The following is a 22500-nucleotide window of genomic DNA, read 5'->3' as shown; positions in this document are numbered from 1 at the left end:
AGTGTTGTCAAATTACAGCTCTTACCCTAAAACGTCTTTTGAGTATCGACAAAGTAGTACCACATTACCACCACCACCACCACCACCACTGCCTCCATCACTAACACCGTCACCACTATCATTACCTATCATCTTAACCACCATCACCATCTTTATTATCTTAGCCATCTCTAGCGTCACCATACCTCCATCACCACCACCATCACTATCCCCCCACCGGCATTATCATCTTAGTCACCATCACCATCACCACACAACGGTACCTTCATCACAACCACCATCATTAACACATCACCATAATCATCATCACCAATACCACCATTATAACCGTCTTAACCACCATTACCATCACTCACTATCACCATCACCTTTACCATCACCATCCTCGCCTTCCTCCTTATTTTCACCCTCTCTACCACTTCTTCCTTATCGGCAATATTCGACACTAACCACCAGATAAGAACCACCAATAAAAGATATCACGACGTCCTGAAACCCAACCTTGATCTAATCTTTCAATCCCTCAAGTTCGTTCCGCGTTTCTCCTTAATGGTTTTCTCTCTCTCCTCTACCCTCCTCCTTTATCATCGTTTCCTCCCTGTCTATCGCTTTCTACCGTAACCATCTGACAGGAAGCCCCCGATAAGATGGCTTGATGGCTTTATATGAAAATCCAACTTTCAATTAGTCTTCTTCTACTGTTCTTTTTTTTTGTTATGGTCCTTCGTTTGTATTCTTTTTTTTTCTTTATATTTTCTTTCATTTGCTTCTTCATTTCATCAATACTGTCTTCTCTTTTTTTCTCTCTATTTTACTTTTTTTTTTGCTATATTTCCTCCGTATGTTATTCACTTCATCCAATTTTCCATTTTTTATTCCTTCTCATACTCTATTTTTTTTTATTTTCTCACTATCTTTCCTTTCTTTTGTTATCTATTCTCTTCTACGCTCTTTCTTTATCTCCTCTAACTAGCTTCATCCATTTTCTCTTTTCCTTTCTTTTCCCTTGTCTTCTCTACCCTCTATATTTTCTCATTATCTCCCTCAGTTTATCTATCATCTATTTCTCCTTTCTTTTGTTATCTTCTCTTCTACCTTCTTTATCTTTCAACGCTGGCACCCACAATTGAACCTTTCTTTCTTTACATGCTCCCTCTCTCTCTTGTCCCTTCTCTTGTATCCCCTCTCACTCCCTCTCCTTCACCAGTCTCCCCTCCCCCATAACCTCTCCTTCATCTCCATAAAACAAAAACTGACCTGCCCTGACCTTTCCTTCGACTTGACCCTCCGACGACTGGGTTTCCATCACCTCTATCTCGAAGCTGGATCTCCTCTTCTTCCCCTCCTCCTCCTCCTCCTCCTCCAATCCTTTACAAATCCCCTCCGATCCCCAGCCTTCCCCCTCTCCCCCCCTCATTCCCACGTCCCGCTCAAGACCTATTTCTCACATCCTGCCCCCCAGTGCCCCCCCCCCCCCTCTCTGCCCCACCGAGAAGTCCTTCCATCTTACCCACTTCCGAGTCCTCCATTTTGTCACCCCCTGTTCTTTTTTTTCTTTTTTTTCCTTCCTAGGCATTTGCTGAGGCGCCCCCTTTCCCTATATTTGGAGGGGAGGGGGGGAGGGGGGCGCTAAGTACTTAACCCCCCTCCCTCCCTCCCTCCCTCCTTTTTCTTTTTCTATTTATATCTATCTATCTATTCATCTGTCTGTCTATCTCTATCTATCTTCCTTTTTATTTCTTGAGCGACTTTCTTCTTTTATTTTGTAGCTTTCCTTTGCTAATCTTTCTTTCCCTCGTATTTCTTTTTTTATGATTTTTTTTCCTTTTCCACTTTTTTTTACTATTTTTTGTCCTGTTCTTGTTATTGTTGTTTCACTCTGGTTACACTATTATTGTCTTCCTTTTCATTCTGCTTCATCACCATCCTCATCATCATCATCATCATCATTATCATCATTTACGAAGCTCTTCCCTTTTATTCCTTATTCACGTTCCTCTCTTTCTATTCCTAATTTGAGAGCTAATTTGTTTGATTTCGTTTTCCTTCACTTTTTAAACTTCGCCTTTTCTTCTTTGCATCTATAATCATCCTTTTTCTTCATTCCCTTCATTTCTTCCCTTCATTTCCTTCCTTCATTTTGGCCATCCGCTTCATTTCTTCCACTTTCATTTTTCGTCTTTTTTTTTGTCTTCCATCCGTTTCTTCTTCTATATTGGTTCTTGCTCATTTACATTCTCCATTCCTTCCAATATCTTCCCTTTGCCCCGTGTCCCTTTCTTTCGTTTCTATCACCTTTACGTTTTCCTTATTTCTTCGTGTTTTCCTGCCTTTCCTTCTCCCTTCCTCTCTTTTCCTCTTCTCTTGCTATTCCTTTCTCTTCTCCCTCTCCTCCATTCTCACAACCTTTACATTTTTCACTTTTCTCCGTGTCTTCTTCCTCCTTTTCCTTCTTCATTTTCCTTTCTTCCTCCATTTCCTTCTCCATTTTCCTTTCTTTTCCTCTTCTATTACTATTTCTTTCTCTTCTCCCTCTCCTCCATTCTCACAACCTTTACGTTTTTCACTTTTCTCCGTGTCTCCTTCCTCCTTTTCCTTCTTCATTTTCCTTTCTTCCTCCATTTCCTTCTCCATTTTCCTTTCTTTTCCTCTTCTATTGCTATTTCTTTCTCTTCTCCCTCTCCTCCATTCTCACCTTTACGTTTTTCTCTTTTCTCCGTGTCTTCTTCCTCCCTTTCCTTCTTCATTTTCCTTTCTTCCTCCATTCCCTTCTCCTTTCCTCTCTTTTCCTCTTCTCTCGCTATTCCTTTCTCTTCTCCCTCTCCTCCATTCTCACAACCTTTACGTTTTTCGCTTTTCTCGGTGTCTTCTTCCTCCTTTTCCTTCTTCATTTTCCTTTCTTCCTCCATTTCCTTACTTTCTTGTTTTCCCTTTCCCTCCACTTTCTCCCCTTCTCCTTCGTCTTCTCCTCCATATCATCCACATTTCCATTTGCATATCTCTTCGCATCTCTCCGTTTTCTTCTCCCTTCCTCTTTTTCCTTCCTCAGTTTCTTCACCTTCCTTCCACTCCTTCCACATATTTCTCCCCACCTTCGAACCCTCACGGCCATCCCCCTCCTCCCTCCTTCATGTCCCTTCCCTTCTTTCCCTCCATTTCCCTTCCCATTTCAATCCATTTACAGTCCCTTGCTCCGGTTCCCCTCTCTCACGTTACCTTCCCCCATCCTCCCTTCCCCCCCAGCCCTTCCTCCCTTGCTACGTACACAATGGCTTTTCAAGTGTGGCGGCGGAAACTTGGGTGGTAGTCTTAAAGAGCCAAGGAGTCATCAGAAAACAACTAGCTCGAGAACTGTTACCAAATGATGACGATTTCCCCGCAGCTGGACGCATTACGCACGCCGACTTGAGTGAGGCCCAGCTGACGCCCTCTTGCTCCCCCTCCCCTGTTTCTTCCCCTCTTTCCCTCCCCTTCCCTCCTCCTCCTCCTCCTTCCCCTCTTCTTCCTTCTCCTTCTTCCCTTTCCTCTCATCTCTTTCCCTTCTCCGCCTCTCATATTCTCATTCCGCCTTTTTCTTTCTCCGTCGTGACATCCTCTTTTTTCTCTCCTTTTTCCTCCTTCTCCTCCATCCACTCTTCCATTCCTTCTATTCTTCCATCTTCCTCCCTCTCTTCCTGTTCCACGCCCTCTTTATCTCCCTCAATTTTCCGCCGTTTTCATGTGATGTGTCTAAATGTTTCAGCCAGACGGATGATGAACACGAGAAGATAAAAAATAATTGTGTGAATAATCTATTTAATTCTAGTTTTTCTTCTCGCGTCTTGTTAACTGTTGCGCCTGGAGGGTGAGTCTTCGGCGTCTCTTCCGTCCTTCCTTCCTTCCTTCCTTTCTTCCTTCCTTCCTTTCTTCCTTTCCTTCCTCCTTCCCTCCTTCCTTCTTTCCCTCCTTCCCTACCTCCTTTCTTCGTTCGTTCGTTCGTTCGTTCCTTAGTTCCTTCCTTCCTTCCTTCCTTCCTTCCTTCCTTCCTTCCTTCCTTCCTTCCTTTTTCCTTCCTTCCTTCCTTCCTTCCTTTTTCCTTCCTTCCTTCCTTCTTTCCTTCCTCTTCCTTCTTTCCTGCTTTCCTTTCTTCCTTCCTTCCTGCCTTCCTTCCTTCCTTCCTTCTTCTTTCCTTCCTTCCTTCCTTCCTTCCCTCCCAAACTCTCATTCCACCATCCTTTCCGCAACTCCTCCGCCCACGAACTCAACTCTTCTTGCTGAGGAAATATGGAAACAGGACACGAAGAGACTTTCTTGACCCGATAACTCCACTGCGCCGTGACCCTGCATCAACCTCCTCCTCCTCCTCCTCCTCCTCCAGCCCATCTTCCTCCTCCTCCTCCTCCGCCCCTTCTTCCCCCCAACGCACACAGCCTGTTCCCGGGCCAGGGCAGCGGCGGGCGAAGGTGTTATCGATTGTGATTGGAGTCTCCTAAGCTCGGGGCGGGTGGCGTCAGCTGCTCCAGGGCCCGAACTCACCCAGGGCTCGGCGGCTGGCGGGTGCTTTACTTTCTCAGTGTAGCGGGAGGGAAAGTTGGCCGCCTAAACGTGTCTAGTAAAGAAGGAAGGAAGGAAGGAAGGAAGGATGGAAGGAAGGTAGAGTAGAGGCAGAGTAGGAACGTACCCCTTCCAGTTAAGTCTCACCAGTCAGTCACTTCCAGGCTCGCAAACGTCTACAGCTTAGCCACGATCCTGAGTGTTATAGTCCCTCCTCTCCCCTCTTCTACATTCTCTTTTTCTTTGTTCTTTTGACCATGTTCCACCCGTTGCCTTCCTCCGTTCTTTCCTTCGGTGGTGTGTTCCTGGGACCCAAAGACGGAAGGGCTCCAGCAATGTGTCCCTCCTAGCCACTCCAGCTGCTTTGACTTTTATTCTCCAGGCTCGCAAACATCCTGACATTAATTGTAACTCTGTATCACTCCTCCCCTCTTCCTCTCCTTTTACTCCCTCTGCCCCTTCATTTATTGCAACTTTTCCCTCCCTCTGTATGTATGTCTCTCATTTTCGGTCCCTCTGCATGTATTAATTTCCTCTTTTTCCTCCTCTTTTCCTCTCTGTCCTTATCATTCCCTCATGTTCTTCCGTTTCCTCTCTTTGCCTATCTTTCCCTTCCTCCTCCTCCCTCTTTTATCTCCTGTCACCCTCTCTGGTTAGATTCTTCCCATCTATATCTATGTTTTTCCATCCCTTTCCTTCCCCTTCCCCTCTCTACCTGTGTTCTGCCCTCATTTTCCTTCTCCTTTTCCTCTCATTGCCTGCACCACTTCGCCCCTTTACTTCTCCGCTTCCTCCCTCTCATCATCCGTCTCCTTCATTGTTACCCTATTCATTTATCCTGCCCTTCACATTCCTCCGGGTCGTGCCATCTCCTAGCCACCCATTACCCTGTAGGCCTCCGGAGCAAGACCAAGTAGAGGCTCAGATGTAATAACTCGACTGTTTGATTTATGACCCCCTCTAGTGAGCCTTGTTGCGCCCCATCACATCCCCTTCACCCCCCATCACCTCCTTACCCCGTCCCGTTACCTTCCCTCCTATCTCCTTACCCCCTCCCTTCACCTCTCCTTCACTTCCCATATCTCTTCCCGTACACGACATAGCTTTGCCGGGCGGGAAGGAGGATGTAGGCGCTCACTCTAGACTCTTCAGAATACACGAGTTACCCCCTACATTTTACCTTATTTTTTTTTTCTTTCCTCTCATCTGTGTGTCTGGGGGGTATGTGTATGTGAGGGGGTGTCATATGTGTGTGTGTGTGTGTGTGTGTGTGTGTGTGTGTGTGTGCGCGCCATCATCTGCTGCATCGTATCCATTAACACACATACACACCCTTTATATTCTTCAGTAACTTCAAAATTTTTCACATTGATGTTGTTTTTCCTCATCAGCTTTACTCCCTTCCAGACTCTTTAAGCATATCTTGACAGCATAAATTGAGCGGCTGCATTATTATTATCTCGTTATCATCTGTCAACTATAGCGAGTTACAAAAAAAAAATAAAGACCACTGGATAGCATTTTTCTTCCCGGTGGGCGAAAATATTATGTCAAGAGAACGTGTTATAACATAGCTGAAAGGAACGGTTATGAGGAAGCTGTTGCCATATTCCGAGCACTGTTTATGTGTCCGAGTCGCCGTATAGGACTATGATGTTATGTCACTAAGTTGCTTCAGTTCATCATAATCCAAATAATCTACTCACTTGTTGGAACGGATAACATTTGATCACTATTTTTTTTCTCCAATCCCTTCAGTCATCTTTTTTTTCCCTGTTCACCTACACAGTTTTAATGGTCTTATCCTGCAATCACAGAACCCCCCCCCCCCCCCCAGCAATCTGAAATACATCTCTTTTTTTTTTTCCTTCGCTTTCTACCTTGTTCATACACACCACACACCTACACACCTACACACACACACACACACACCACAGCTACTCTCCCCTGTTCTTCCCCCTTCTGAACATGCTTGTTTAACACCAACTCGCCTTCCTCTCCTCTCCTCTCTTCTCTCCTTCCTCCCCTCTCTTCTCCTCTCTCCTCCCATCTTCCCCTATCCCCTACCTGCCCCAGCATATTTACTTATCCTCTCAGTGAACTTTCTTTCCTCGTCTCTTCTTCCTGCTCTCTTCCGTTTTCTCATGTAGTTTTAAAATAATTCCTTTCTTCTCTTTTAGTTTTCCTCTTCTTCGTTTCCTCTTTCCATTCTCTTCCATTTCCGCTTATTCTCATGTATCTCCCTTTCTTATCTCGTCGAATTATTCTTATTGTATCATCTTTTTTTCCTTTCCTTCCTCATATCGTTCTCCCCTTTTCATCTCCCTCTAACTATTCCCCTCTTTTATCCAGTTACTTTCACTCTTTCTCCTCCCCACTGATTTTCCTCCTTCCCATTTTCCCCTCATCCTCCCCCTTTCCTCTATCCACTTATTTTCACCCTTCCCCTCCCTCGGATTTTCCTTCTCCCCACTATCATCTCATTTTCTCCCCTCTTCCCCCTTCCATCCCCACCAGTATCTCCCCTCACAGTTAACTCTCCTTCCTAGTCTTCTCCCCTCTCACATGCTCTCCCTTCCCCTTCCATCTCTTTATAGTCATCTCCCTTTTCCTCTCAGGTAATACAATGGGGGTATCGGGGTATCGAACTGGTGCCACACGAATCAAAACAGAAGGATAACAAGGATGGGTAACAACAGAAAAAAAGTCCTGCCGTCGGTTGAGGATGGTTGTCCCCCGTAGAATATATATTGACCTGCCCTTCCCACGGTGGCTGAGGCGTGAACACCGAGGGGTCAGGATGTATTCATAGATATGTGTGTGTGTGTGTGTGTGTGCGTGTGTGTGTGTGTGTGTGTGTGTGTGTGTGTGTGTGTGTGTGTTATCCATCCCTCTATCTATCTATCTATATCATCGCAGTGTTCAATATGTCATACTTTTAAAAATAGAAGACAAGGGAAGGGGAATGAAAAGGAAAAATAAGCCGGGAAAGGAAGGGAAGAGAAACAAAGGAGAAAAAAAAGGAAAAAGGATAGAAGGGGATGGGGAAGGAAAGGTACGGAAAATAAGGAAAAAGAAAGGAAAGGGAAAAAGAGACAAAAGAAGTAAGGGAAAAAGGAATTGAAGGGAATGAAAGATAATTGAAAATGAAGGAAAAGGAAAGGAATGAAAGGGAATTGCAGAGAAGAGAAGAGGAAAGGAAATGGAAATGAAATGAAATGAAATGTATGTGAAGGAAGGGAAGTGAATTGAAGGGAAAGGAAGGGAAAGTAAGGTAGTAACATCACCCACCCTCGCACCACCCCACCACACCACCTCGCAGCCCTGAGTAAGCTACCGCCAAGAAGGTCGACCCGGCTCTTCCTGGCTCGGGTCCTCCAGTCTCTCGGCTCGGCCCGGCGTAGGTTATGGCTTCAAGTCGTGATGGAGGGATCGGTGGCGCCGGGATGGAGGGCGTGTGTCAGCGGGGAAGTTCACGCCAAGTTAGAGCGGCTTTATCTGCGTTAGTGCGTGTGACAGGGCGTAGATGAGGAAGCGTAGGGGACGTGAGGGAACGGCGAGAGATGAGTCGTAGTATTATTGGACAGAATGGATTGTATAGAAAATGGAGGATTGGTTGGGTTCTGTTTTTTTTATTTCATTTTTTTAGGGGTCGTGGTTGATTGATTTGGTGTTTGAGTGTCTTTGTTTATGCTTTTCGGTGCTGTTTGTTTGTTTATTGGCTTTTGGCGGCACTCCTTGTCTGTTTGTTTATCTGTTAGCTTTTGGTAATTCGTGTCTGTTTTGGTATGTTTGTCGGTATGGGATGTTTCTCTCTCTCTCTCTCTCTCTCTCTCTCTCTCTCTCTCTCTCTCTCTCTCTCTCTCTCTCTCTCTCTCTCTCTCTCTCTCTCTCTCTCTCTCTCTCTCTCTCTCTCTCTCTCTCTCTCTCTCTCTCTCTCTCTCTCTCTCTCTCTCTCTCTCTCTCTCTCTCTCTCTCTCTCTCTCTCTCTCTCTCTCTCTCTCTCTCTCTCTCTCACACACACACACACACACACACACACACACACACACACACACACACGATTGCTCTTTCTCTCCACCCTCGGCTCTATCACGTACACGCGCAACAGACAAACAAACAAACTCCACAAATGACAACATGCTACTTGTAAATTCGGGGTCTCTGAGTGGCACACAACAAGCTTTTGCAACCTAATGGGGAGGGAAGGGGAAAGGGTGGAAGAGGAAGGGGAAGGGAGGCAAAGGGAGGAGGAGGCGGAGTAGGGGAGGAACCGGAATGATGCAAACTCAGCAAGTGGGGATATTTATGTTATCGGTAAACACATTGTCGGTACACTCTGACCCATCCACCTTTCCCAGTAACTACTTTCAAAGACCGCAGAGATTAATCCGGTCCTCATAACTTTTTTTCTCTTTTTAGTCCAGAAGCTTTGTCACCCTAAATAGCATCAGGGCAATAAAACTACCCCCTAAGGAAATGCCCATAACTCCTACGAAAACCTTGGCAAATGTTCGTTCATGGACTGGCGAAATGTTTAAGGATCTGGGTCTATAACTCGGCTGGTGTTCGTCTGTGGTGAAAGTAGCGACGTACTAAATGGTTAGTGGCATATTCAAGCGATGTCTAATGGAGCGACTACGCGGAGGAATTACTGTATATGTAATGAAAGTGAAAGTGAAAGTTAATGAGCAATGTAAACGATTAATTATTAGTGAGACAGTATAGATGACGCATTCCCATCAGTGCGGCTCTTAACCAGAAATACATTACGGAGGTGCACAGAATAAGATAATGTTTATAAGAAAGTAATTATGTATTTATTAAGTAACAATGAACCTGATGACTAGTGAATGTGTCGGGGTCTCTATGAGGAAAAGAGAGGCGTCCAGGTGAGTCAGAATGCAATGCTCCATACCGAATAATAGATGGATGAATGGATAGATAGATAAAGGAGGGACCAGGTAATGCGATTGCCACTTGACATATGAGAGGCAGTGGGTGTGCGTGGCTGGCGTGAGGGCAACGTGAATTAGTGAGGTGGAGGATGGAGGCTGATGAAGAACGGGTGTTGGGGGAGGAGGAGGAGGAGGAGGAGGAGTCTCTGTTATCCCCTTTCCATGTCTGATAAGACAAGACCTGGAGGAGTCAGGCTTCATTTTCTTCTTGATACCTACAATATCGACCACCGTGTGTGTGTGTGTGTGTGTGTGTGTGTGTGTGTGTGTGTGTGTGTGTGTGTGTGTGTGTGTGTATATGTATTTGTGTGGTGTAACTTCCTCAACACACCCACCAAACACCCACAAACACAGAAGCACACGCCCACACACATACAAAGCCAACAGGACTAATGGATAAAAAAGTCTCTACGCAAAGCACCAACACACAGAGACATACACACTAACACACCCTCTTTCCTTGCATTCCGAAACACGCCCCGTCGTCCGCACGTCAACCCCGGCCCGCCAGGATTGCAGGGCGACGAATTTTAGCGCGAGAAAGTCGGCGCTGTTTTCCGTATATTGAGCGGGAGTCAGCAGCCTTCAGGGAGTATTGAGCGGCGGGTCCTTCAGGTCACCTAGGACACGGAGGGGAGGGGGGGAGGAAAGAGAACGAGGGAGAGGGAGGGAAGGACGGACGAGAGAGGAGGGAACGGAGAGGCCCAGGAAGGGTAGTGGTGGTAGCGGTGGTGATGGTAGTTTCAAGTGGTATATATCGTCCCACGACCTTATCTCCTTCTGCTGCTGTTTCTCCTGCTTCTGCTGATGCTGCTCTTGTTTGCGTACGGTGACGTCATGACTTCACTCTTCCTCTGGTGTAGTTTTCCTTTTCGACCATAAGGAGTTTGCAAGAGGAGTGTTGTTTGCCTTGTTTGACCTCGAGTGTTTTCTCTTTGTTCTCTGGTCTTAGGCTTCGTGCTGTTTAATTTCCTTTTAGGAGTGGGAGGAAATTCAAGTGTTTTCCGTGACTCCTTTGCTTTACTCTCTTCTCACAACGCGTAAAATTCCTCATTTGACTCCATGAGCCCGAACATAACCTTCTTTGTCTTTCATTTGCCACCGGAGAGCATCTTGTAATTTCATCTCCACCGCCACATAAAACGTTTCCTCGCCGCCCCCGCCACACTAAAGCCCGCATTCTTAAACGTACCGGCGCCTCGGTTTGCCTGTGTGGGAAGCCTCTCGTAGAAGTTCCTGTGATTTCCATGGTCTGTTTTGTGATCCTGGTGATAGTTTTACAAGACTTCTGCATCTTGAACACGGGAAGGTGACCCACGAATATCCGGTTGATTATCTTTTATTTTTATTTTTTATTTTTACAACAAAGGAGACAGCTCAAGGGCACACACAAAAAGGGAAAAATAATAAAAAAAAGCCCGCTGCTCGTTGCTCCTAAAAAGAATCCAAAGAGGTGACCTTGGGAAATAGTCGTAATGGGAACCTGACACGTTTAATAATATGGGGAAGGAAAGGCACAGAAAAGAAGGAAAAAAGAAAGGAAAGGGAAAAAGAGACAAAACAAGTAAGGGAAAAAGGAATTGAAGGCATTGAAAGATAATAGAATATGAGGAAAAGGAAAGGAAGAAAAGGAAAGGGATGGAAGGGAATTGCAGAGAAGAGAAGAAGAAAGGAAAGGGAAATGAAAGACCTGCACAAGACCTACACTCCTCACTCCAAGACCTGCACGAGACCTACACTCCTTACCCCAAGACCTGCACGAGACCTACACTCCTCATTCCAAGACCTGCACGAGACCTACACTCCTTACCCCAAGACCTGCACGAGACCTACACTCCTCACCCCAAGACCTGCATGAGACCTACACTCATCACCCCAAGACCTGCATGAGACCTACACTCCTCACCCCAAGACCTGCACGAGACCTACACTCCTCACCCCAAGACCTGCATGAGACCTACACTCCTCACCCCAAGACCTGCACGAGACCTACACTCCTCACCCCAAGACCTGCACGCCACCAACACTCCTCACCCCAAGACCTGCACGAGACCTACACTCCTCACCCCAAGACCTGCACGAGACCTACACTCCTCACCCCAAGACCTGCACGAGACCTACACTCCTCACCCCAAGACCTGCACGAGACCTACACTCCTCACCCCAAGACCTGCATGAGACCTACACTCATCACCCCAAGACCTGCATGAGACCTACACTCCTCACCCCTAGACCTGCATGAGACCTACACTCCTCACCCCAAGACCTGCACGCCGCCTACACTCCTCACCCCAAGGCCTGCACGAGACCTACACTCCTTACCCCAAGACCTGCACGCCGCCCACGCTCCTTAACCCAAGATTTGCACGCCCCCACGCTCCTTGCCGTACTCCCTCCCCCTCCCCACCCCCGAGGAACACGATCCATTCACCTGTAGCGCTTCGGTGTGTTGCGCAAGACAAACAAACAAACACACGCACACTCTTTTAACCTTTATCTCGCCCCTCGACCAGTTGTCCTCTTCAGAGGATGGAGAGAGAGAGAGAGAGAGAGAGAGAGAGTACTCGCGGCCACTGGAAGGCACAATGTAGGCTCCGGTCAAGGCTCAAAGAATCGGATGTGGGCACCGAGGCCACGCGCAACTATAGCGTATGCCCCCCTAACTTGTCTTTACATTAGTCCGTTTTTTTTTGTGTGTGTGTAGTCGTTGCCCTTTCAAACGTGCATTCTTTTATTGCTGCCACGGACACTCCATATTGAAGTGTCATTTCGCTGCCAACTTGCATAACATCCTTTCATCTATTGACGCTTTAGTCCGTTGGTTTAGGTCACTCATTCTTGGTTCTTCTAAACATCTTCGCCTAGCAGTACTTCAGTCTGCCAACTTATTAACATCCCCTCGTCTATTAGCCATCTAGTCCGTCCATAGCGTCGGGCCCTTCTAAGCATCCTTCATCATCTGCCAACACCATATCAATTAATCAGAAGGGCATACGCAGAGAGGGGGAGGCGACCCAGGGGAACGTTTGGGAAAAAAGAGAGAAGATAAACAGACCAGTGTAAAAAGGAAAATTATAACACAAATCATCAAGGAAAGATTACATAGAGACAAAACATCATATTTTCCTTCACAACAGTCACTCGCAGCCTCATTGGAGAGAAAACTTAGAGAGAAAGAGAGAAAAAGATGGAGAAAATAAGTCGCATAGCGAGGAAAATCAAATAGACATTTAACAAAATTTTCCTTAACTTAGAGAGAAAGAGAGAAAAAGAGGGAGAGAAACAGACCAGTGTAAGGAAAATAAGACACATAGCAAGGAAAATCAAATAGACATATAATCGAATTTTCCCTACCAACAGACACTGGGAAGGAAAAAAAACTAGAAAGAAAAGAGAAAAAAATATGAGGGGGGGAGGGAATGGAGGCAAACCAGTGTAAGGGCGGAGGAAAAAAAATGAACGTCAAAACAGCGAGGAAAAATACGTAGCCGTTGATATTTTCCTTAGCGGTCACTCGCACTCAACCAGGAAAAAAAACAAAGAAAAGTGAAAAGAAAAAAATGAGGGAGGTGAAAAGAGGCAGATCAGTGTAAGGGCGGAGAAAAAAATGAACGTCAAAACAGCAAGGAAAAATAAATAGACAATCATGTTTTCCTTAGCGGTCATTCACACTCAACCAGGAAAAAAAAAACTAAGAGAGAAAACAAAAACAAATGAGAGAGGCGAAAAGAGGCAAATCCGTGTCAGAGGAGTGAAAAAAAATGAACGTCAAAACAGCGAGGAAAAATAAGTAGTCGATCACGTTTTCCTTAGCGGTCACTCACACTCAACCAGGAAAAAAAATGAGAGAAAAAAAAATGAGGGAGGCGAAAAAAGGCGAATCCTTGTCAGAGGAGTGAAAAAAATGAACGTCAAACAGCGAGGAAAGATTAAAAGAGACAAATGGCCGCGATAACACAGGTGCATTTACTCTTCCCAGCGAGCAAAGGCTGATAATGTGTGTCTTATCTAGTGGCGGGTGGCGGAGGCGAGGGCGAGGAAGGGTGAGGAAGGGCAGGGGTAACTAGGGAAGGAGGCCCTGACAGTGAAGGACGAGGCTGGGTTCTCCTACATGCTTGATCACCTCTCCTCTTTCCCTCCCTCCCTCATCTCTTCTCATTCCGCCTGATTCATTCTCCTCATCCTCTTCTCCCTCGTTAACCTACTGACTGACTGGTCGTGTATGTGTGTGTGTGTGTGTGTGTGTGTGTGTGTGTACAGGGAAGGGTGTTTGGGTATGTATGTACAGCGAATTGCAACACAAACACACACACACACACACACACACACACACACACACACACACACACACACACACACACACACACACACACACACACACACACACACACACACACACACACACACACATAAGCGGCTCTTGGGTTATGAGGTCAAAGGAATAGATGTTAGGAGAGATAATGCTCGCATTGACAGACAGATAATCTTACAGACAGACAGACAGAAAGACAGAGGTAGACAGGCAGACAAATGAGAGAGAGAGAGAGAGAGAGAGAGAATATCAGTACTTCGTGTGCGCCTAATGAACTCCCTGATTAGGTTCGCCTTGTGTCAATAGGCAAAGTGAACGTTCGGGGCAATTAAGTGGCATATATTACCTGTTATTAACCTGCCTATATGGACCACGGCGGCTCACCTGTCCCGCCGCTCATTAGGGGAAGACAAAGGGGAGAGGAAGTGATAGGTAAAAAAAAGATGGATGAAGGAAAGAAAATAGGAGAAAGGATGGAAGGAAGGATTATTGGTTGAGAGAGAGAGAGAGAGAGAGAGAGAGAGAGAGAGAGAGAGAGAGAGAGAGAGAGAGAGAGAGAGAGAGAGAGAGAGAGAGAGAGTAATGGAGCGAGGTTAAGAAAAAGAGGTGTGTAATGAGGAAGGGAAGGAATGCAAGGAAGGAGAGTCAATTAATGAGGAAGGAAGGGAAGGGGGAGGAGGAGGAGGAGGAGGAGACAAGAAGAGGTAAAGACGGAGAAGGAAATTAGAGTCATTGGAGGAAGGAGAGGAGAGTTAAGAGGCGGAGGAAGAAAGAGAGAAAGAAGCGAATGAGGTGGAGAAAGGAAGGAAATGAGAAGTACAAGAGGCTAAGGTTAAGAAAGGGATTAGAATCGTTAAGGGATGAAAGAAAGAAAGTAAAGAGAAATAGAGACGGAGGAAGAAAGGAGAGCTAGAGGTATAGAAGAATGTATGAAAAAGGAAGAGGAAAAAGAGATAAATGTCGAGAAAGAAAGGAAAGTCGTTGAAGAAATGAAAAGAAAGAGCGAAAGAAAAAAGTAGAGGAAGAGAAAGCAAGGAAAAGGATAAGATAAAGAAGGGGAAGAAGCGGAGACAAGAAGGAAAGGGAAGAAGTGAAGAAAGAGTAGAGGCAGATGAAATTGAGGAAAGAAATGTGAGCAAGAAGGAATAGAGGAAGAAAAGGTAAAGAATGGGAAGAGGGAAAGGAGAGGTTGAGGCGGAGAAAGAAAACAAGGAAGGAAAATAAAATGCAGGAAAGAACTATTATTACGTTATTTTTCAGAGTTTACGTTGTTTTAAGAAGGAAAAATTAATCTCACACACATACATACGTACATACATACACACACATGACATATTGCAAACCAGTAAGATTAATGTACTTTTTTTTGTTTAATCGATGTCATTCACTGCAGTCTGACCTGTATTGGTGAGACTAATAGTGATGTATTCATGAAAGGTTGTATTTTTCTCTCTCTCTCTCTCTCTCTCTCTCTCTCTCTCTCTTTTTCTTTCTTTGTCTGTGTTGGCTTTTTTTAGTTCTTTCTCTTTCTTTTCGTTCTCTCTCTCTCTCTCTCTCTCTCTCTCTCTCTCTCTCTCTCTCTCTCTCTCCTTTTTTAAAGCCGAGTATTTCATAATTGTTTATAATAATACTTTTTTTCCTTCTTTGCAGGTAAGCGCGCGGCCTTTGTCCTGTTAACACAATGGCCGTAAGTAAACTCATGAAAGCTGAAAAGACTGGTGGTGGTGGTGGTGGTGGTAGAGGTAGAGGTGCCGGTAGGAGTGGAGGTGCTGGTGGAAGAGCTTGTGGTGATGGTGGTGGTAGTGGTGATGGTGGTGGTGGTGATGGAGGTAGAGCTGTTGTTAGTAGTGGTGGTGGAGGTGGTGGTGCAGGTGGTGGTGGTAGTAGTTGTAGTAGAGGTGTTGTTAGTAGTGGTGATGGACGTGGCGGCGTTAGTGGGAATGGTGGTGTTGGTGTTGCTAGTAGTAGTGGTGGAGATGACGGTGGTGGTCGTGGTGCTTGCAGTAGTAGTAGCGGTGGTAGTAATTGCGCTGGAAGTGGTGATGGTGGTGGGTTTTGGAATTTCACTCTACCTATCATTTATTTCATGGGCTAAACGGCGGCCGCTATCATGACTCAGAATGACGCGCATCGGCTGCCCTGACGCTGGCGGGGATGCTGCTGTTATCTGCTGCGGGGAGGCTGGAGGAGAGTGGGTAGAGAGCGGGAGGGAGGGTAAGGGCCGTGCAGCACTCATGTATATAATTGCCATTGATTGCTGTGTATTTTCCTTTTGATATCGCGGCGTCTCTCTCTCTCCCTCTCTCTCTCTCCCACAAAATAGCAGACTGAGCCGCAGCAGTAATTGTGCGGCAGTCAGCAGTGGCCTATGTACCTCTACCGCTATGCCCCTTTCCCCCCCATCCCCCCATTCCCTTTCCCCCCTTCCTCCACTAATACTCCAACCTCCACCCCTACCCCGTCCACTCTCTATTTCACTCACTCGTGGCTCGACTTTTTTTTTTGTCCTCTTTTTTTTTCCTAATTGCAAAAATATAGGAGGGCAGAGTGTTTTTAATATCTAGTTTGGGTTTGTTTGCCTGTCTGCCTCTGTTTCTGATATCAGTTTTGATGTGACTGCGTGTTTTTTCTCTTCGTTTGCGTTTAGTTCTCTCTCTCTCTCTCTCTCTCTCTCTCTCTCTCTCTCTCTCTCTCTCTCTCTCTCTCTCTCTCTCTCTTTCTTTCTTTCTTTCTTTCTTTCTTTCTTCCTCCCCCAACGGCCAATTCTGGGACCAATACTTGTCATCTTATACATCAACGACTTAGCAGTGCAAGTAGGCACCCTCACTATCGATGTTACTAATGACACACAAGTGGGTGGAAAGGTCCGCACGACGACGACCCAAAACAGCTTGACAGGATTATTAAGTCGTGTCCGAAGTGGCTGTTGTCACGCAATTTTGACAAGTGTAATCATAGATAAAACATGGTGGGAAGTCGCCGTAGATCCTTCATGAGGAATCCATCTATCATCGATTCTATGGAATAACTAAAACATACAAAGCACTGTAAATTTTCTTTGATCTTTGGATGTTAGAAATCGAAAGTCATGTTATCTTTGTTTAACTCCATGGTGAGACCTCACTTGGAATACGCATTGCAGTATGAACAACGAATCAAGCAAGCCAACCTCCTTACCTTGGAAAATATGCGACTTTTGAATTTATCGATACAGGTCATCAAGTTCCTGAATGAGTTCAGTAACATCCATAACTACACTTCTTGGAGCTTCAAACTAACTCGATAAATAAATGATTTACTGGTTCAAGCTAAGCGATGCAGTGTAGACAATGGCAGAAGATTTTTTCTCACGCCTAGTCGTCTAGCAATGAAATACTCTTCCGACAGAAGCAAATAGTACCAAAACGACCAACTTTAAAAAAAAAAGCATCATTTGCGGCAGGAGTGAATTTATCGTTCCCGTTTGTACTTGCAACATGTGTTTCATTCATTTTTTCTCCAGGTCACTAAAATGCTGGACAAATAAATTAAAAACCCAGTAAGTAGTCAACACTCTTCCTCTTGCCTGCTCATCCATGTTTTCTCCTCTTCTTCCTCTTAATCCTAGCTCGGTTTATTACGCCCAGTCCTGTTTTCACTTCCTCTTCGCTTCTTATTCTATGCCCTCTCTCACCCTGCCTACTCTCCTTCCTCCACCTCCTTCCCCCTCTCTTCCCCTCCCTCCTACTCTCTCCAATCAGGCTTCCACTTCCCCTCCACCATCCAACCCCTTCTCCTCCCACACGTTATGGCCACCACGCCGTTTTTTATCTACTTCCCTTCTAAACATCTCCACAACTCCTCCTCCTCTTCCTTCCCCCCTTCCTCCTCCTCCTCTTCCTCTTGCCTTGCATCCTCTTGACAGCATTATGCACGTGTCCTTTAACCTTACCGTGTCCTCTTGTGGCAAAAAGAAAAAAAAGTGGAAGAAGTATTGTTGGTGATGTTCTCCTGCTGTCATCGCCGCCACCACCACCACCACAACCACTGCCAAGTCCCTCCCCACCCCCTCCCCCCACCTCTCAGCCGTAATGGTGGCGTGCGGACTGATGGTGATGGCGCTCGTTGCCTCCCGCCGAATTTCTGCCACCCGCCGCTTTACCTGACCTCCAGCGTGAGAGAGAGAGAGAGAGAGAGAGAGAGAGAGAGAGAGAGAGAGAGAGAGAGAGTGTACACCTGTTATATTTATTCTTCCTTGTGATTGAATTCTAAGCCGCATCTAATATTGTTTTTGGCACACTACCCTTCTCTCTCTCTCTCTCTCTCTCTCTCTTATATATATATATTTTTCTTTCTTTCATTCTTTCTTTCTTTCTTTCTCTCTCTCTCTCTCTCTCTCTCTCTCCTACAAAGTAAGTGATATGGGCGGCGAGTCGGTGCTGTGGTCTGGCAGGCGCGGCGTGGAGGCGGCGTGAGGAGGGCAGCCTTAATGCGTAGGGCTTTGCGGGGCTGTGGCGGGCAAGGGTCAGCAGGCCGTGAGATATGGGGATAGGGGAGGACACGGAAATGGATAAGAAGTTGTGTGATGGTGTGGGAGGAGTGTTATCCACCTTTTAGGGCTGGTCGATAAATTGGTACCTGGGGAAGCATGGGGAAGGTAAATTGTGGTAGCCAAGAATAAAATGAGTTCTTACCCACCACAGGCTCAGAAGGCCAATGCGACGGAAATGAGCACCGCCGCCACGAGCAGCTATGGCGTTTGCCCGTAGCCTTACATTACCTCGTGAGTACCAAAACTACAAGAGGACAGAGACAGATAAAAACTATTCCTTCCCAGAGCCCCTTCCCCCCACACTTCTGGGATCGACGCTTTTAGCAACAATTAATACTGATAACTTAGCTTAGTTTTCTTAAGTATTTTTATCATATCATTCATAAGCTATTTGTAATGTTACGTAGAAAATGCTGAACAATCCCTGAATAATAAGAAAACATTATGCTGAGTTACGGGAGTGAGTACGGAACATCACCTCCTCTCTCCCCTCTCACCCTTCCCCTTCACCTCTCTTTCTCCCCCCAACCTCCCACCATCCGCTGCAGTATGTCACCGAGGCAGCTCCGTCACGACGCCGCAGCTGTGCTAAGCCAATCAGCAGTTGCTTCAAGGACCGGCTTGACCTGAATGCTGGTGAATATCCTGAGCAAGGCAAGCATCGAGGAGGAGGAGGAGGCGGAGGTGGAGGAGGAGGAGGAGGAGGAGGAGGAGGAGGAGGAGGAGGAGGAGCTGCAGGTGGTGGTGGAGGTGGTGGAGATTGAAGTGGTGGAGGGAGAAGTTTAGGTAGTGGAGGAGGTGGTGGGGAAGGTGAAGGTGAAGGCGAAGGTGGAGGTGGAGGGGAAGGAGAAGTTGGAAGTGAAGGGGAAGGTGAAGGTGGAGGGGAAGGGGAAGGGGAAGGTGGAGGTGAAGGTGAAGGTGAAGGTGAAGGTGAAGGTGGAGTTGGTGGTGGTGGTGGGAAAGGTGAAGGTGAAGGTGAAAGTTGGAGGAGGAGGAGGAGGAGGTGGAGAAGCAGAAGAAGAAGAAGAAGAAGAAGAAGAAAGAAGAACAAAAAAAGAGGAGGAATAGGAAAAGAAAAGGAGGAGAAAAGATGAAAAAAAGGGAGAAAGACGAAGAAAAAAGAGCACGAAAAAACGAAGAAGAAAACAATGAAAAAGAAAAAAAGCCGAGAAGCAAGAGGAAGGAGGCAGAAAGTGGGTTAGAAGGACGGAATCATCATCATCCTTGTTGTTGTTGTTGCCATGGTGTTGAAGACGACCGACTCCTCCTCACCAGACAGCCTCAGCGGCCCCAAGGGAAGGACAACACACACAGGGATGTAAAAGGCGAACAGCAGCCGGGCGACAAGTGACCCGCGCCGGCAGCTCTTGTGGGCCCGAGGAATGAGATAAAAGGTCTACCTCAAAGGACAGAGAGAGAGAGAGAGAGAGAGAGAGAGAGAGAGAGAGAGAGAGAGAGAGAGAGAGAGAGAGAGAGAGAGAGAGAGAGAGAGAGAGAGAGAGAGAGAGAGAGAGAGAGAGAGAGAGAGAGAGAGAGAGAGAGAGAGAGAGAGAGAGAGAGAGAGAGAGAGAGAGAGAGAGAGAGAGAGAGAGAGAGAGAGAGAGAGAGAGAGAGAGAGAGAGAGAGAGTGTTTATTCCTTTCCCCGATGGCGCAGTCGAGGCAGGAAGAACAATAACACGAGAAGGAAAGACTTGGGTAACGTTTGAGTCTTTTTGGTGATGAATTAAAAGACCAAAGGAATGTGAGAGAGAGAGAGAGAGAGAGAGAGAGAGAGAGAGAGAGAGAGAGAGAGAGAGAGAGAGAGAGAGAGAGAGAGAGAGAGAGAGAGAGTTGCGGGAAGGATTGGAATATTTAGCATTACTTAGTTTTTTATGTGGCGTTTTGTGGAATCCCTTTGTGTATGTGTGTGTGTGTGTGTGTGTGTGTGTGTGTGTGTGTGTGTGTGTGTGTGTGTGTGTGTGTACGAGCCTCGCCATACGCGCCGTGGGACCCAAGCAATATTTTAGCGAAGTTTTCCTCGTGTGGTCCCCCGACAGGCTAAGCATCGTCGGGGGGTTGCCTGCTTCCGCTAGGAGGGCGAGGAGTGACGGAGATTCATGGGGCGGGAGAGATTGTGTTGTGTTCCTGGAGCGTCGTGCAGGAGACGGGACAGAGAGGAGGATGTAGTGGTGGTGATGGGTGGAAGGACTGGCACAGTGATGGGGGTTCTCGACAAAGGAAGATGTGAAAGAAAATTTGGAGCACGTGGAAAAGAAGGGAAAGAATAACTACCTAGAGAGATATTAACAAGACAGAGGAAGAGATAAAAGGTTTCCTGGAGAACATGGTGAAAATGAAGGAACTGAATAACTACCTGGAGGGAAATTAACTAGGCAGAGTAAGAGGTAAAAGGTGTCTTGGTGAATATGGAAGATAACGAATAGGATGACTACTTAGTGAAAATAATTAGACAGAGGAAGAGGTAAAATGTTTCTTGGAGCATATAGTAAAGAAAAGAATAACAACCTAGAGCGAATTAATTTGACGTCAAAGTAATCAAAGGGAACGGAAGAAAGAACAAGAAATTTAAAGAAGATTCAGCACATGGTTGTGAAGCGAAGTAACGAGTGGCGCCTCTTCTTCTGGGCGATAGCAAGTTGAAAAATCCTGCCTTCAGGGAGTTAATTTGAACGCAAGTCTCGCAGGAGCCGGAGGGATGGACAGGAAAGTCAAAATAATGATCTACGTATTGCCGGAAAGCTAAGTCATAATTGGCGGCGATTCTTCGGGAACGAGGTCTTTGGGGGACAGCAGAAGACAGGAGAGGAAGAGACGTTGTTGCCGAAGGAGGAAAGGGAAAAATGACGCAGTTTTCTAGGAAGAGAGGGAGGGATAGGTTTAATGGGATGAGAATTGAAGAAAAGTAAAGGGAAAGAGAAATAAATAGTTGCTGCTACGAATATAAGAAAACAGTGACAGGGCTTCTCACGATGGCCGAAGGGAACAGACACAGAGAAAAAAAAAGGGACCTGGTGCGTCGAGGAAGAGATAAAAAAACAAAGTTCAAGTGGAGGAAGAAAAAGAGGAAGAGGTTGGCGGGTTGTAAGGTTTGGCGGAAGAAAAAAAAAAGATGGAAAATGAGGTTATGAATGGAAGTGAAAAAAAGAAAGAGGTTGATGAGTTGTGGGGTTTGGCTGAAGAGTAGAAAAGGAGAAGGAAAATGACGTTATGAATGAAATTGAGGTCTGAAAGAAGAAGAGGTTTGTGGGTTGTAGGATCAGAGTGAAGAGAGAAAAGAGAAGGAAAATGACGTTATGAATGAAGGTGAGGTCTGAAAATGAAAGAAGTTGGCGGGTTGTAGAATTAGAAAGAAGGGGAAAAAAGAAAGAAAATGAGTGAAAATGAGGTCTGACAAAGGTTACTGATATCGCCCAAAACAACGAAAGTGACGAAAAAAAAAAATCACCTGAGAAAAAAAAGAAAATTTACACGAAAAGGAATATTTTATCACACCGAAAAAAAAAAGAGCAAAAAAATCCGAGCAATAAGAATAACACGAGAAGTAAATTTAGGTGCATATATGGTAAAGCTGCGCGTGGCCTCGGTGCTCATCTCCGTTGCATTGCCGCTCTCGTGAAGATACAGAAACGCGGGAGTCTTGGGGTGACCGACAGGCAGGGAAAGGCAGCGAGAGTGAGGGAGGGATCCGCTGACGTAGGATCGTCTGTCACCTTTAAGCAGTTTCTCGAATATTAGTGAAGGTTTTGTCGCCAATGATGGATGTGGAGCCTTCTCAAGCCCTCTGTCCCCCGCCCCCCCCCCCCCAGCTTGTCCCCCGCCCCTGCCCCTCACTCCCACATCCCGTACCAGCCACCACTTCTCCTCCCCTTCCTCCTCCTTCTCCCGTCGTCTCCTTCCCTCCTCCTCGCATTTCCTCTCTTTCCTTTCTCCATCGTTTTCTGTCTTCTTCCCTTCTTCGTTTTCTTTGTGTGATTCTATGTATTCTATGTATTCCTCCTTTTTGTTTGTTGTCTTCGTTTTCGTCGTTACTGCCCTCCTCCTCCTCTTCCTTCTTTCCCCCCTCCTCCTCCCTCTCCTCCTCCTTCTCCTCGATTTCTCTCCCGTTTTTTCAGTCATCTTCATTTCTTTCCTACTTCGTCCAGTTTCTTCTGTGTCCCTTCCTCTT

At 46.2% G+C, this 22500-nt stretch overlaps 1 protein-coding gene across 1 annotated transcript; it reads left to right on the top strand.

The window, feature by feature from the left end:
* The first annotated feature begins 9375 nt into the window (after positions 1-9375).
* LOC127003289 (uncharacterized) lies at positions 9376-11701 on the top strand. Its single transcript, XM_050869760.1, has 2 exons — positions 9376-9425; positions 11308-11701. The coding sequence occupies exons 1-2, from the start codon at positions 9376-9378 to the stop codon at positions 11699-11701; spliced, it is 444 nt and encodes a 147-aa protein (XP_050725717.1).
* Positions 11702-22500: the final 10799 nt, after the last annotated feature.

The sequence above is a fragment of the Eriocheir sinensis genome, chromosome 3, assembly GCF_024679095.1.
Source record: "Eriocheir sinensis breed Jianghai 21 chromosome 3, ASM2467909v1, whole genome shotgun sequence".
Lineage (NCBI taxonomy): Eukaryota > Metazoa > Arthropoda > Malacostraca > Decapoda > Varunidae > Eriocheir > Eriocheir sinensis.
This window is presented reverse-complemented; position numbering and strand designations above follow the sequence as displayed.

Bases quoted from the DNA above. Each gene is read 5' to 3' on its own strand.
- LOC127003289 (XM_050869760.1), top strand. From the start codon at position 9,376: ATGACTAGTGAATGTGTCGGGGTCTCTATGAGGAAAAGAGAGGCGTCC. The intron at 9,426-11,307 runs GTGAGTCAGAAT...CCTTACCCCAAG, and splicing joins AGGAAAAGAGAGGCGTCCAG to ACCTGCACGAGACCTACACT.